The sequence below is a fragment of the Eubalaena glacialis genome, chromosome 8 (assembly GCF_028564815.1).
Source record: "Eubalaena glacialis isolate mEubGla1 chromosome 8, mEubGla1.1.hap2.+ XY, whole genome shotgun sequence".
Classification (NCBI taxonomy): domain Eukaryota; kingdom Metazoa; phylum Chordata; class Mammalia; order Artiodactyla; family Balaenidae; genus Eubalaena; species Eubalaena glacialis.
This window is the reverse complement of record NC_083723.1, coordinates 116,512,191-116,527,080: the sequence shown is the minus strand read 5'-3', so window position 1 is coordinate 116,527,080 and position 14,890 is coordinate 116,512,191. Positions and strand designations below refer to the sequence as shown.

General features: G+C 36.0%; 1 protein-coding gene across 1 annotated transcript in view; it reads right to left on the bottom strand.

Moving 5' to 3' along the window:
* Positions 1-14,736, bottom strand: part of MGAM2 (maltase-glucoamylase 2 (putative)) — a 66,577-nt gene extending 51,841 nt beyond the window's left edge. Inside the window, 10 exon segments of the mRNA XM_061198267.1 lie at positions 423-521; positions 614-745; positions 2,306-2,428; positions 3,603-3,774; positions 4,635-4,789; positions 5,109-5,218; positions 5,338-5,446; positions 5,449-5,463; positions 12,429-12,508; positions 14,603-14,736. Of these exon segments, the coding sequence (XP_061054250.1) occupies positions 423-521; positions 614-745; positions 2,306-2,428; positions 3,603-3,774; positions 4,635-4,789; positions 5,109-5,218; positions 5,338-5,446; positions 5,449-5,463; positions 12,429-12,508; positions 14,603-14,708 (1,101 nt within the window). The 5' untranslated portion in view covers positions 14,709-14,736.
* Positions 14,737-14,890: the final 154 nt, after the last annotated feature.

Sequence of the window (14,890 nt, the reverse complement as noted above, 5' to 3'; positions counted from 1 at the left end):
CTTCTAATAATATATTTCTTCTCAATTATCTGTAGTATTAGAGAGTCAGAGTCTAGCTTTTTAGGGATTAGATCTTAATTTTTCCCATCACGGAAAAGAAATGTTAACATGTGACATGATAGAGGTGCTGACTATCCCTACAATAGCAATCCTATCGCAATATATAAATGGATCAAATCAACATGTTGTATACTTTAAATTTACACGTTATGTATCAAATATATTTCAATTAAAAAAATAAATCCTTCAGAATTTTAATCATTCTACTATTACATCTACTGGTCTAAAAATAATAATAAAAGAAAACTCTAAAGTCATGAAAACAGTAATGATACTGTAACTTGCCTTCTACCCATCTTCATAACAAAAATACAAACTCCCTAAAATTATTGAAATTTACTCTGATTTTCTTGACAAATTACCTGTCCAACGACAAAGGCTTTGCCCCCCAAGATCCACACTCTCCTTTTACTTCCATTCACATAAGGCTGGTAGTCAATGTTATTTAAGATGCCAGGATTCTAATAAATGAATATAATAATAAATAGTGTTTTGTAACCTTTTTCCACTTTGAAAGGAAAAACTAGGCAACAGAATAAGTGTTTGAACATACCATAATAATTACGTATTTCAGTCCATATTTATGTAACTCGTTGGCAAAATCTGAGAGACCATGGAAAGCCACTCCATCAATAGTGAAATCCTTCTTTCCATCCATGTAGTCTATGTCAGAGTACTGGACATCCTGAAAGATAGTGCTGGCCAGTTAGAACTGAGAAGTAAGACCATGCTGATAGAAAATATTATAGTTCTGGTCCTTGATCATGAAAACTGAAGCCATATTTCTTAATGATCCTGGAACTTCCCAGACTTGGCTACCCTCTAGGAGTAAAGAAACACTTTTTGAAAGATGCTGGCACTCTTAGGTTGCAGGTTTACCTTTTCATCCTGATAGAGGCATGTTATAAGGTATTGGGAAGAACTTGAGGTAGGGACTGGATCTTGTTCATTCTTGTAACTTGAGAGCTTGGATGCTTGACACGAAACAGGTGCTCTTTAAATGTGTGTTTGGATGAGTATATTAGTAATATTATAACCATGTTCTAACTTGGAGCCTAAACATCAAGCTAGAATAGATCATAAGAGGAGAAAAATGGTCTTCTTGCCCTATAAAACTGCTAGTAATTAATAAAGATAAATAACAAAAGCATAGAGCTTTAATTAACTGAACTCTCGTGCATACATAGGTTTTGTGTTTGCATACCAGCCTGTGAGGAGCAGGTGTTATTCTTAATGAGAAGATTGAAGTGTGAAGGGGTTAAGTGACATTTCCCAAGGTCACGTGCATGGGTGGATGGGGGGTGGGCTGGGGCTTTGGCGATAGTCTCTTGGATTCCAGATGCTCTTGTTTTCCAATCTACCACATGCTCCAAAGACATATGAAAGTTTTCTAAGTAAGTGTTCCTCATAGAGTCATGCATTCGAAGGCTCTAGCCTACAGGCCTGAAGGAAAACGTGGCTGTAGAGTGCTGCCAATGCAGCATCATCTGTTTTAATACTGGGCGGGCATTTAGGACCCAGGTGTCCTCCACAGCCCCATGGTGGGAAAGATTCGATCCGTGGAAGGAAAGCTCATTTGTTTCTGAATCAGCAACACCTCAAAAAAGCCCTTCCCATCAGAAGCACGAGGACAGATTGAAACCAGCTCTACATGTAGTCAAAAGAACTGCTTTTGAACCCTGGTCCTGCTACTTAGCCAGCTGCAGTGACCTTAGAAAAGTTATTAACCATGCAGTGTCTCCATTTCCTCACCTACAAAATACCAATAAATGGGGGTTAACCGCAAATGTGAAAGCACTTTGTAAAATAACAAAGATGTGACAAGATTTGATCTGATTCCTCTTGGAATTGGGTTTTTACAGATAGCAGATATGGGCAAAGTAAAATGAAACACATGATCAGTTTCCCCTTAACACCAAGACAACGCAGTGGGCATGTTTTCTCACAGGAACAATTCATCCTGCCTGCCCTCATTGCTACTCTGAGAAGGGACTGAAAAATTCTGAGATCAGGCCAAAGTCATTTCCACCCATACAATCTTCCTTCAGATGCCAAACAAATCTGTGCCTGCAGCACACTTCCAAAGATCTAGCCCAAAATAAGTTGCTTTGATAACTTCCTTAACTACGTTATGCATCTCCTGAAGAACTTTATCAAACACTGTATGATTAAAATTATCTATTTGTTAGTGGACACTGAACATCATACTTTACAACCATAGAGCTTTCAAAATCAGGGTTCCTGCCAAGAGAAAAAGATGCTTCCCACCCATAGGGTTACTGTTCATCAGTAAAAGCCCGAAAGAGGAGCCACGGGTGTCTTCAAGGCACAAGAAGAATGTGTGAGCTCCGTACAGATTAATCATGCCCTGACAACAAAAATGAAAAGAAATAATAGTAGTATATGTTGAAAATGTTTGTATTCACCCTAAAATAAAATAAAAAGCCAGGCACAACACGTACTCTGTCAACACGATGTAGTATAGTATTGTACCAAAAAGTTTTGGCAACGGTAACATCAACTGGCAAATGGATGGACAAAATACGGTTTATCCCCCCAATGGAACACTGTTAGTAAGCCGCGAGGCTTGCAGGACCTTAGTTCCCCAATCAGGGACCTAACCCGTGCCCCCTGCAGTGAAAGCTCGGAGTCCTAACCACTGGACCGCCAGGGAATTCCCATCAACCTCATAAATGTTACGGTAAGTGAAAGAAACAGACACAAAAGACCATATATTACATGATTCCATTTATGCGAAATGTCCAAAAAGTCAAATCTATTGAGACAGAAAGTAGATTAGCGACTGCCTGGGGCTGAAGTAGGCACTGGATGGGGATGAGTTTAAGTCTAAAAGGGAATGAGGGATCCTACTGGGGTGCTGAAAATGTTCTGAAACTGGATTATGATGATGGTTGCACAACTCAGTAAATGTGCTAAAAACGATTAAATTGTACACTAAACAGGTAAATGTTATGGTATATAAATTATACTTCCATCGAATTATTTTTTTAATTGGAAAATATTTGCAATGATTTACAACAAAGTGTTGGCAGAAGATGATAATATTATGAGCAATTTTGAATTTCTTCTTTATGCCTAACTGTATTTTCTAATTTTTCTATAATTAACATATAATAGGTAGTATAAAAGTTTCAAATTTTTAAAGAGATACTGATCTGTCACAGGGCTGTGATGAGCACTGATATAAAAAGAGAGAATGTGTATAAATGTAGGTGCTGTAAGAATAGAAGATATGGAGATCATAATATACAGAAAGCTTTACGAAAGATCCCTGTGTGATGTCGGAAACTGAACCCCTGGTATAGTGAGATGTTTTTAAAAATCGATATATTACTGATTGTGAGTTTATAAACCTTAAGAACAAATATTCTCCAACACAAACAGATCTAAATTGGGCAAAATAATACATAACTCTGTAGGCTACTTTACTCGATGGTATACTTCACTCTGCAGGTTACCTTCTGGAAAGGAGAGAAGGTATTCCTCACTGTAAGCGGCCAGCAGGAGGAAGGGAACGTCACCTCGGTGGGAGCGGCATCCCGGCTGAAGATGGGTCAGGTCCTCCAGGCCACGTTGTGCCCGTGCTGCTGGTGCACGTGTCCTCCCAGCCCATACACGGTGGCACTGGGCAGTCAGATGGAGAGCTGCAGGAACTGCTGGGCAAACTGGAGGGGCCCGAGGCCGGTGTCCAACCTGGAGAAAGGGCCATGGAGCAAGAGCGGGAGTCACCAAACAGCCCTCTCTGCCAGCAAACAGCTCCTTTCCCTGTACACTCGGAGAACAGCTGTTTCTGTGTCATCATCGTCCACTTGTATGCTACCTTTGAAGCGCTTTCTAGGGGGTCTCTGATTCTTTGATTCTCGAGGAGCACAGCACTGGAGATGTGAGGCCAGAAACTCAAGTTGGATGATTGAGGGAAGAGAGTAAATGCAACCTCACATCTGCTGTCCATGTACTTCCTGCAGGCACCTCTCTAGATGCTTTATGAATATCATCTCAGCACACAGAGCAACAGTGGATATTTTGATTCTCTTCCTAGGTCCAAAGAAACGGAGACTGATGAGGTGAGGTAATTTGCCTAATATCACACAGCTGACTGGTGATTCACGTGTGCTAGGATTTGAATACAGATTTCACTGACATCATCCTTGTATTTTCTCCAGTACAATTTACGATTTAAGCTTAAGCTGCTCTTAGGTGCTTGATGGTAAGTTTCTCAGGAAATAATACTTTGGAATGATAAACAGTGAAGCTGAGTTCCAGTGTAAATAGTAATCCAAAATATCAATAATAAAGTTACCTCTTTCATAGTATATGTGAATCACAAGTGTATTTATATAACTGAGCAAGTGAGCACATCACATTTCAGTATTCTTTGTTCTGCAGTCGTGACAGATTAAAGGTGTTAATGATTTACAGCAAAAGCTTTGACATTTTATCAGGTTCAAACATTTTCCCAAGTCATACTTATCTCTTCACCCGACCGCAGTTAAGTCAGAATGAGTGACACTGGGAAGTACATTCAAAGATATACAGAGTGTTGCAAAGCTCACAAGACTCTTTTGTTGCTGGTCCTCTTTATTTTGATGCTGAAGGGTTTATGAATGACTTCTACGTGATAGCTCAAATTGGAGGTATCGGCAGTCCCATCAAACAGCTTAACATTTTCATGGGGGACTTCATAGCACATGTAGTTGAAATCAGTGATCTGTCAGATGGAAAACAGAAGGGACACTTCCTTGTAGAGCTTTTACAAAAGATTTTCACTCTCGAATAACCCTCAATAAGAATAGCTTCTAATTCTCGACCCTGTGTTTCCTGATTTGTAAAAAGGAAATCACCCAATCACATGTCCCCCATCAAATAAAAATTTGTCTGTCCATCCCATCGGGAGATTGCTGCAGAGAGAATCAGAGGCACCTCCGGCCTCCAGAGCTGAATGCAGTGCATAAAGAAAAATGATCTGAACCCAGAGTAGAGGCCGTGCTTTCTGCAGAGATGTCTTCAACGGTAACTATCAAACTAACCTTAAAATGAAAACGATTGGATGTCTGATATTCAGCTCTGAAGAGGGTGTCGATTATATCATGTCCAAACAGAGATGGGGATGGCAACCTTCTCAACTGGGCAGTGTACACTAGAGGTCGGGGAAGGAGAAAGAGAGAGAGAGAGAGAAGCTTTGAGCCTTTATTTTGCAGTTAACTCATCTGGTTCATACAAAGTTATTCCCTGGGGCAACATTAGGGCAGCGCTCACCTGTGCTTGTATTTGTAACCCAATTGCTGACTTCATAGCCCCAGTTCCTGGGGAAGAAGCACCAGGGGACATCAGTATCTGGCACAGACTTCCAGCAGCACAGATGGAAATCCATCTGCAGGCTTCCTGTAACGACGGCACAGAATTAGCATTCCATGAAATGGAAGAAGGAAAGTATTAGTCATCTACTTATTTATAACCAAATTCCAAGAAGAATTTATGACAGGTCATAATTCCATTCGGTCATGTATTTATTCTTTTTTTATTCATACATTTATCCAGCCATCCAATATGCATTTATTACCTACCACACAAGGAACTAATAATACAGATAAATAAGATACAGTTGTTGCCTTCAGCAAACTTACAGTCTCGTAGTAAATCCAGGTAATCTCAGTATGATGCGTGCTGCAGTGGAGTGTGCCCAGGGGCTAAGGGAACACACACACACACCAGCCACGGGATCCAGCCTCGAAGGCTGTAAGTGGGGTGGGGAGGGCTTCCAGGTAAGTGAAAGGTAAGTGCAGTCCTCATGTACCAGGAGGGGTTAGACCCATGGACGGCAGAGCAGCACTCCACGCAGAGGAGGCAGCAATGCACGACAGACTCGGAAAACCCACAAGGTCGTTGTGACAAGAACACTGAGGAGGAGAAATGAGACGGGAGGCACCCAATATCCACACCACCAGTGAGCTGGATGCCGGACCACGCGCTTTGCACTTTCATGAGGAAGAGGCATGGAAATGGCTAACAATATGGCACGGAGAAATGCATTTCTAAGACGTACGAAAAGGAAAGCAAAGCAAAACAGAGAAAATGAAGATCAAACTGGGACAGACAGTGACATCAAAAAATTCACAGTGTCCACAAGGTAAAAATAAACCTTGTGGTTTCTCAGAGCGGTTTGATTATAGGTTTTCTAAATTATTATTATTTGGTGAGACATATTTTCTAAAGAGCCTACAAATGTCAGATTAATTTATATAAAAATTTGTTTTGTTATAATATAATAAATTAAATAAATGGCAAATTGAACCAAAATGTTGAAATAAGCACAGGCATCCACCTCTCCACCCAACTAAATTTACATGAATTGAGAGAAGTACCATTAAGAAAAAGACGACAAATCCATTTTAGAACAGCAAAATATAATTCAATACAGCAGACCAAAAAAGTTATGAAATTCCTGAAACATAGAAAATCGACTTTATCAACTCTAGGGAAAACATATATTCATAGCCTAAAACACAAGAGAAGAAAAAGAACTGCTCCAAGTCAGGTAGGTGTGGAGAAGTGGAAGAGAACCTGGGCTATAGTTTTGGATAATTAATTGGGAAGCTCTAGAATGAACATTTAGCCAGCCAATCAGGCATTCCTTACAGCTATTGGTCAGCTCTTGCTAATGGGTGGGCATCTGGAAGTATTTGTTCATAGGCTATGGGACTGAGGAGAGATTCTGGGAGCCAGAAGGTATGGCGATGCAGTAGCTGATAAACTGCCCCTGCCCTGGCCTCCACCCCCAGGCAAGTGTCCATTTTTCTCTCTAGCAGTCCTTTCCTTCTCTCCTAAATACTCAGCGTGAGCTAAAGTAAATAGGACAGGCAGTCATACATAAAGAAATAGAAAGATGACAGTCAAGAACCACTGAACATTTGAGAGAAACCAGCATCATGATAGAAAGGCACCAAACGTAATAAACAAATTGGAGGAAGAAGTTAATAGAAATAAACATTATGAGCCTTCAACATAAAAATAATTACCACCTTCAGAAGAGACACACAGCTGTTGCTTCCATTAAGGAAAGCAACAAAGAATATTGAAAGTTAAGCTACCAAACAGCAAGGTTTAAAACTCCTTCATATTTGGACTGAATAACAAAAAGGAAACAATAAAAGAAAAAAGTGTCAAGGCAACAAAAATATTTTTAATTAAGTTTAGGATTATCCAAGAACATAATACACAAAGGTAAAGAAATGGAAGTATGAAAGGGTAAGTCAAGTGACCAATGGACTCAGACAGCAACATTCAAGTAAAAGATTCCAAAAGCAGTGAAAAGAGAACACAGATGAGGGAAGGGGGAATCAAGGAAAGAAAGTAATGTTATATATCATGAACAACTCAATATACAACACAGGAAACTAGAAAAGGATAAAATAAATCCATAAAAGCTACATGAAAAACTAATGAGTAAAAGCAGTAATTAATGAAAGAGAAAAGAAACACGTATCTACAACCGTTAATTCAAAACATGAAATTCATCTAAGGTCATGTGCTATGGTGTTGTCAGCAAGCATAGTAAGTAAGCCAGACACCACCATGAAATAGACCTTGTTTCCACTACTGATTTGAAATTCCACTTTTATTATAAACTAAATTTAAATGCACAATATGCGTATGTGTTTGGGGACTTCCTATTATATTCGAACGGCATACGTATCAACTCCTGCTATAATTCCACACTGATAATTACTATAGTGTGAGGATATGTTTTGGTATTAGTTTGGCAGATTAGTAAATCTGAAGGAGACTCTTTGAAAAGACCTAAGAAATATCAAAACCTTATCACGTCCTATTTTGACTAAAAAGGAGGGAGACAAATAAGATTAGGAACAAAAAAGGAGAATGACAACAGGTACATAAGATTTCTTAACATAAATAAGAATTATGAGAAAACTATTTATACAAATATTTACCAATAAATGTGAAACTGCAATTCGAATCTTCAAATAGTAAAATATTAGATAATCAAGATAAGAAGAGACAGAAAACCTGAAATGACATTAACTATGAAAATCATAAAAATAGTCAAAGAGCTTTCCCTAAAAAAATGATACTTTGCCCAGATGATTTGGGGAATAAAATATTCTCATATAATATATATATATTTTCAGAACAAGGTGGAAAAAGAAAGTTTCCTGATTCATTTTATTAAACTGGAATAATTCTGGCAACAAACTAAACAAGGAAAGTCCAAGTAAACAATCAAATAAAAATATATAAGCTAATATCACTTAAAAAAACATAGATGTGTAAAATTTTAATAAAATGTTAGCAATATGAATTAATTAGTGTATTAAAAGAATTAAGGCAAAATAGCCAAGTAAAGGTTATGTCAAGTGAATGCTACAGTGGTTCAAAATTAAGAAATCTTTTAATGTAATTTACAATACTGACCAAAAAAAAATCATATGATCATCTCAAGCAATTTTTAAAATAATGCTCTATATTTAAAAAGCAAGTTATAAAATAAGCTATATAGCACAATTAAATTTATGTTAAAACAAAACCAAAATATATAAATATATGTGCAAAATATATAAATAACGTATGCAAAAGCATAGAAAGATCAAGAGAAGGATACATACCAAGCTATTGACCTGAGTCTGGGAGGTGATTTGGAGGCAGAGAGAAAGCATTATGCATTAGGACTTTCCTATTTTTTTCTGTACCTAACTATAACATCTGAATCCTTCTTATTAAAGTAATATATCCAAGTATAGATTTTGTGATTTAAAAAACAAAAGAATAGGTCACAATACTACTCATTTGTAAAAGATATAGTACTAACAAGCATTTTATTTTATTTTTTTTCCTGTCGTTTTTTCTGACAAGTATTTTAGATGCTAACATCTAATGTAACTGCTCTAAAAAACCACAATATGAATATAAGAAATCAATGTTTCATGCCCATTATAAATAAAGCAATTACATTACAACCATACAATCTTCTTAAATGTACTTACTAATTCTCCACATATATATAACTGACATTCCTGCCTCTTCCTCTTTAGATAACAAAAAAAGTTGGAGGGGATCAGTGGAGAAAGAGTTTGGGGGTTCTGGATAACTTCTGGGTAGCTGATTTTCCTAAATCTGAGGCAGACACTTAAGTACCCCTTCTACCTCTGAGTCTGAGGTCTGTAAAGTTTAAAAGGTCAGTTAGATTGCCATAAATTGTTCCAAAGTTTATCAAACTCTATAAAAAAAAAAAAAACAGTAGCATAAGAAATCCAGTACAGTCAGGTAAACATAACACTTTCGCCTACAGTCTACCCTAACATTCCTATTTCAGGTTTAAGCCATTACCTGTATCCCAGACACCAAAAGTCAAACCTTTGAGATATATACACAGCTCTTTCTTTTCCCTTTCCATAGTCACACAATAACACAGACCCTCATAAACTCACGCCTGGATTATGGCAGTTGACTCATAACAAGTCTCTATCTCTACTCTTTCCTTAATACCAAGCTTTTCTAGAGCATACTCTCCAGTTGCCTTCCAAATAGATTTTTATGTCATTTTCCACTCAGAAATTATTGACTAATAGAACTTGAGAACTGAAAATTGACTTGGAAATTATCTAATCCAACTTCCATTTGATGCAAGGATTTTTTCAGTAAAGTCTCTGATAGATGCTTTAATTCTGTGAATCATGTGTAGCCAACTTCTTCTAAAATTAGAAATTCTCTTTTAGAGTTAATATTTTACTGAAAAGTTATTTCTTAGGTTTATTTAAAATCAGTCTCTGGAAGGTTCCGTTCCCTAAAACCTACTAAAGTCGCATATTGATTTTCAGATAAGATATCCCAAACTGTATTGAAAAATTAGAAGGAAAAAGCATCTTTAGTGTTATAAGGAAAAAAAGTGCACATTTGAGAAAATCTTAAATGGTCATTATTTGCAGGTAACATTGTTGTATAAGGAAAATCCAGGAATCTATAGACAAACTAGGAGAACTAATAAGTAAATTTAATATGATTTCTGTTACAAGATGAATAAATACTCAAAAAATCAATTTTAAGTCTATATGCCAACAGGTAAATGAAAAATTAAAATTTAAAAATAATATTTAAATAAAATCAAACATCAAGTACTTAGAAAAATTTTGGAAAAAATTTCATCCTCTATACCAAAACTTTCAAAACTAAAAATCTTAATAAATAGAGGGATATATCACATTAATGGATCAGAATATTTACTCTTGTAAAGATGTCAATTCTCCCAAAATTAATCTGTGACTTTTATGTGATCAGAATCAAATGTCTGGTAGGTTTTGTGAGGAAGCTGACAGGCTGATTCTAAAATATATTCAGAAATTTAAAGGGTCAAAAATAGGCTAGGCAATCTTGAAGAAAAATAAGAATAATTTGGAGGACTTACACAACTATATATCACGACTTACTATAAAGCTATAGTAATGAAGGCAGTGTGGTACTGGCAAAAGAACAAACTAACAATGGAACAGAATAGAGATTCCAGAAACAGATCCACACATATCAAAACATATGATTTATAGTAAAGGTAGCATTACAAGGCAGAGGGAAAAAGACGGTAATTTCAGTAAGTGGTGATGGGTCTATTAGAAATTCAAGAAAAAAAAATGTCCTGGACTCCTACCTGATACCATACACAAAAACCAATTCTAGATTGATTAAAGATCAAATTTGGAAGATAAAACAACAATGCTTTTAGAGAAAAAAATAGGAATATATTTTTCTAATGTCGGAGTAGGCAAAAATTTCTAAATAGAATACAAAATGCACTAACAATATAAAATTGATAAAGTGGGTTTGTTAAAATTAAGAACTATTTTTCATCAAAAGTCACCATTAAGAGAGTTAAAAGTAAAACAACAGCATAGGGAGATACTTAAAATTTATATAAACAGAAGATTTGCATCCAGAATATGTAAATACTACAAAGCAATAAGAAAAACATGAACAGCCCAATAGAAAAAACTGGACAAAAAGAGAAATGGAAAGGACACTTCACAAATACGATTATCCATCTAGCCAATCAGCATATGAAAAGGTGCTTAACTTCATTAGTCATGAGGAACATACAAATTAAAACCACAGAATGTTTATATTGAAAAAGGAGAAAACACCAAGAGTAGGTTAGGATGTAGAGCAAATTAACTCATATTTAATGCTAGAGTAAACTGAATGTAAATTAGCACAAATACTTTGAAAGAACTTTTTTGCAATATCACCGAAGATAAACATGTACATACCATATGAACTGGAAATTTCATTCTTATGTATGATTATTTGCCTAGGATATCACTGTATGCTTAATAACAATAAAAAGAGCTACAAACCATTTTAGAAACAACAGGAAATTTAAGTTGGTCAATTATATAATTAACATAATATAGTATAATATAAATAAATATAATATAAAATAAATATGATAATCATTAGTAATAAAAGAAGCACCAGTTAGAAAATATAATGAATGGGATGACATAGAAACTATGTATATGAAATATCTAGGAAGAAAACTTCATAATGCATATGTAATAAAATATATATGAAGAGAAACATAAAACAGTTGAGAAATATGCATGTATATAACAAAAGAGTTGAAATTGAGAGACTTTCTATGTTTTTAAGATGGGAAGATTTAAAATTATTATGTCATTATTACCTATATTTCACCTAAAATTTAATGCAGTCCTAGTTAATATCCCAATAGGATATTATGGGATATAGAGTATAGAATATAGAATAAAGAAATACAATCTAAATATGTATACCTTTATGATAAAGTCATTAAGTCACAACGAAGCGGGGTTCAAATAGTTGATATTCTTGTGGAAGCTACTCAGATAGAAAACCTATGTTTTTTAGCACGTGTTCGTTGGGATGGCTTGCCAATAACATGATTTCAGATAACTCTTGTTATAACAAGTCACTTGAGCTCTACAAGTGACTCAGCCATCCATATGTGCTTGATGGCCTCTATTCTCAAGAAATACATAGTCTAGCCCTCAAACATTTAACCTTTCCATGGCTATCCTTGGAATCACACTATGACACATTTAGCAACACTGAGAGTTCTCCCTCCACTCTGGACTTTAGACCCCACAGGCCAACACTTTTGTTAGTTTCTCCTCCTCTTCCCTTCACCCCAGGCTGCTTCCCTAACTTCCTTAGTGTTGCTGTTTATGTCATCAGGCAAGAAAGAAAGAACTCCAAACAAATCAGAGGCCCATATCCACTCCATCACCACCTTCTCCCCACTTCACATACTCATTTCTTTTCAATAAAACCCAGCAGACCAACAGCAGGGACCCTTTTTCTCTGACCTCTGTCACCGCCTGGCCAGGGGTGCAGTCTATCCTTTCTGATTCAGGGGTTTCTGGGCACTCCGGAATAAATGAAGTATCTGCACAGAAATTAAAGGACAAAGTTGAAAATTAGTAGTGTAATTACAGTTCCAGGAAGGAAGCAGTTCCAGACTTTCAGCCAATTCTCCAGTCAGTGATCACTAGTAGCTGCATAGAATGTTTAACACTTCTCCAAGGGTTAAACACATTTACTTTTTGTTGAGTTGTTTTTTTTTTTTAAATATAATTCACATGCCATAAAATTCACCTGTTTAAAATGTATAATTCAATGGCTTTTAGTATTTTACAAAGTTGTGCAACCAACCACGACCATCTAATTCCAGAACATTTTCATCACCCCAAAAAGAAACACACACCCATTAGTGGTCACTTCCCAGTCCCCTCTTCTCCCAGTGCCTGGTAAACAAGAATCTACTTTCTGTCTCTATGGATTTGCCTATTCTGAACATTTCATATAAACAGAATCATAAAATATGTGGCCTTTCACATCTGGTTTCTTCCACCTGTCATAATGTTTTCAAGGTTCATCCATGTTGCAGCATGTAACTCTACTTTATTCCTTTTCATGGCTGAATCATATTCCATTATATGAATATAACACTTCTCAAAATCTATTCATCAGTTAATCTACATTTGGGTTGTTTTTACTTATTGACTATTATACAAAATTCTGCTATGAACATTCACATACAAGTTTATGTGTGAACATACATTTTAAATTCTCTTGATTATATAGCTAGAAGTGGAATTGCTAAGTAATATAGTTAACTTTAACTTTTTGAGGAACTGTCAAATTCTTTTCCAAAGTGGCTGCACAATTTTACATTCCAACCAGCAGTGGATGAGGGTTCCAATTTCTTCACATCCTCAACAACACTTGTTATTGTCTGTCTTTTTTTATTATAGACAGTTTAGTTGGTGTGAAGGGTATTTCGTTTTGACTTGCATTTCCCAAATAACTGATGATGTTGACTAGTTTTTTATTGGCCATTTGTAGACCTTCCATGAAGAAATGTCTGTTAAATTCTTTGCTCATTTTAGAAATTTGATTATTTTTCTTCTAATTTTGAATTGCAGGATTTCTTTATGTATTCTGGATTCCAGACCATTATTAGACATGTCATCTGCAAATATGTTCTCCCATTCAGTGGGTTGTCTTTTTGTTTCCTTGATAGTGTCCTTTGAAACACAAAATTTTTTGATTTTTAAGTCCAATTTGCCTATTTTTTTTTTGGTTGCTATGCTTTTTTGAGTGTCATATCTAAGAAACTGTTGCCTAATCCAAGTCACAAATATTTATACCTATTTTTTTTTCTTAAAGTTTTACAGTTTTGGCTCTTACATTTTGACCTGTGATCCATTTTGAGCTGTATTTTTCATATCATCTTACAGAATCATAGTAATGTTCCTAGAAAGTGCCTTAATGTTTACTGTGAAGAGTGGTGAAAACAGATTGAGTAGGTAGGGTTCTGCTCTGGGTACAGTTTCTTTTCACTGCATGCTAAATCTACATTTATAAAGTGAGTTTATCAAGCAAAATAAACCTCAAATTCATTTTAAGAATAGATTTTTGTACTGCATATATTATTTTATTATTTAGAGTATACAGTGTGCATGAAGGAGAAGACATTCTGTTTGATGTTTCTGTGAGAGAAGAGTTTCAAAAATATCTATGAAGAAATCATAGCTATTTAATCAGAATATGGGCTGGAGGTTAATTGTAATTGTCATATTTAGGTCAAGTTAATCAGTCCTTAACTCCCCTGTAACCCAATTTCCTTTTCCATAATGTAAAGTGACTGGGCACCATTACTATTCTTTCTTCTTGAAGATTCTATTATGACATGACTCTAGGTTGAAGAACAGGCTTCTGAAGAGCCTAATTTTTCATCTTGTTAAAATTGCATCAAATGGGACTTGTGAAACCTCGAATATCACTAGCATTCAAGGTTTAGTTGCAGAAAAAGAACACACCATTTGGAAATTTATTTAAATTAATGGTGGATGTATATTTTGAATAATGCAATGTGGTGGCACGCTGAAGAATGAAGAAATAAAATGACGTCTTTGGCATCCAGAGGGGACTTCTGTTCCAATCCTGCCAATCCAGCAGCCACAAGCATCTCCTTTACCTGAAGGATTCTCCAACACAAAAAGCAGCAAGAGGATATCTACGGCCAATACAATTAGGATGAAGATGATCAGAAGGGCTTGCAATACACTAAGCCTCCTCGCCATCTAGATGGACACAGATAACAGGATTGAAGTAGGCCACAAAACCCCACCAATCCAGAAGAACAGACAGGCATCCTGATTAGAACGTGAACTCCTTTGCAAGATGAGTTGATTATCAGCTTTACTCTTTACGTAATCCAGAGAGTATTTGTTTTCACTCATCACAGTGTCTCCAATTAACTTTA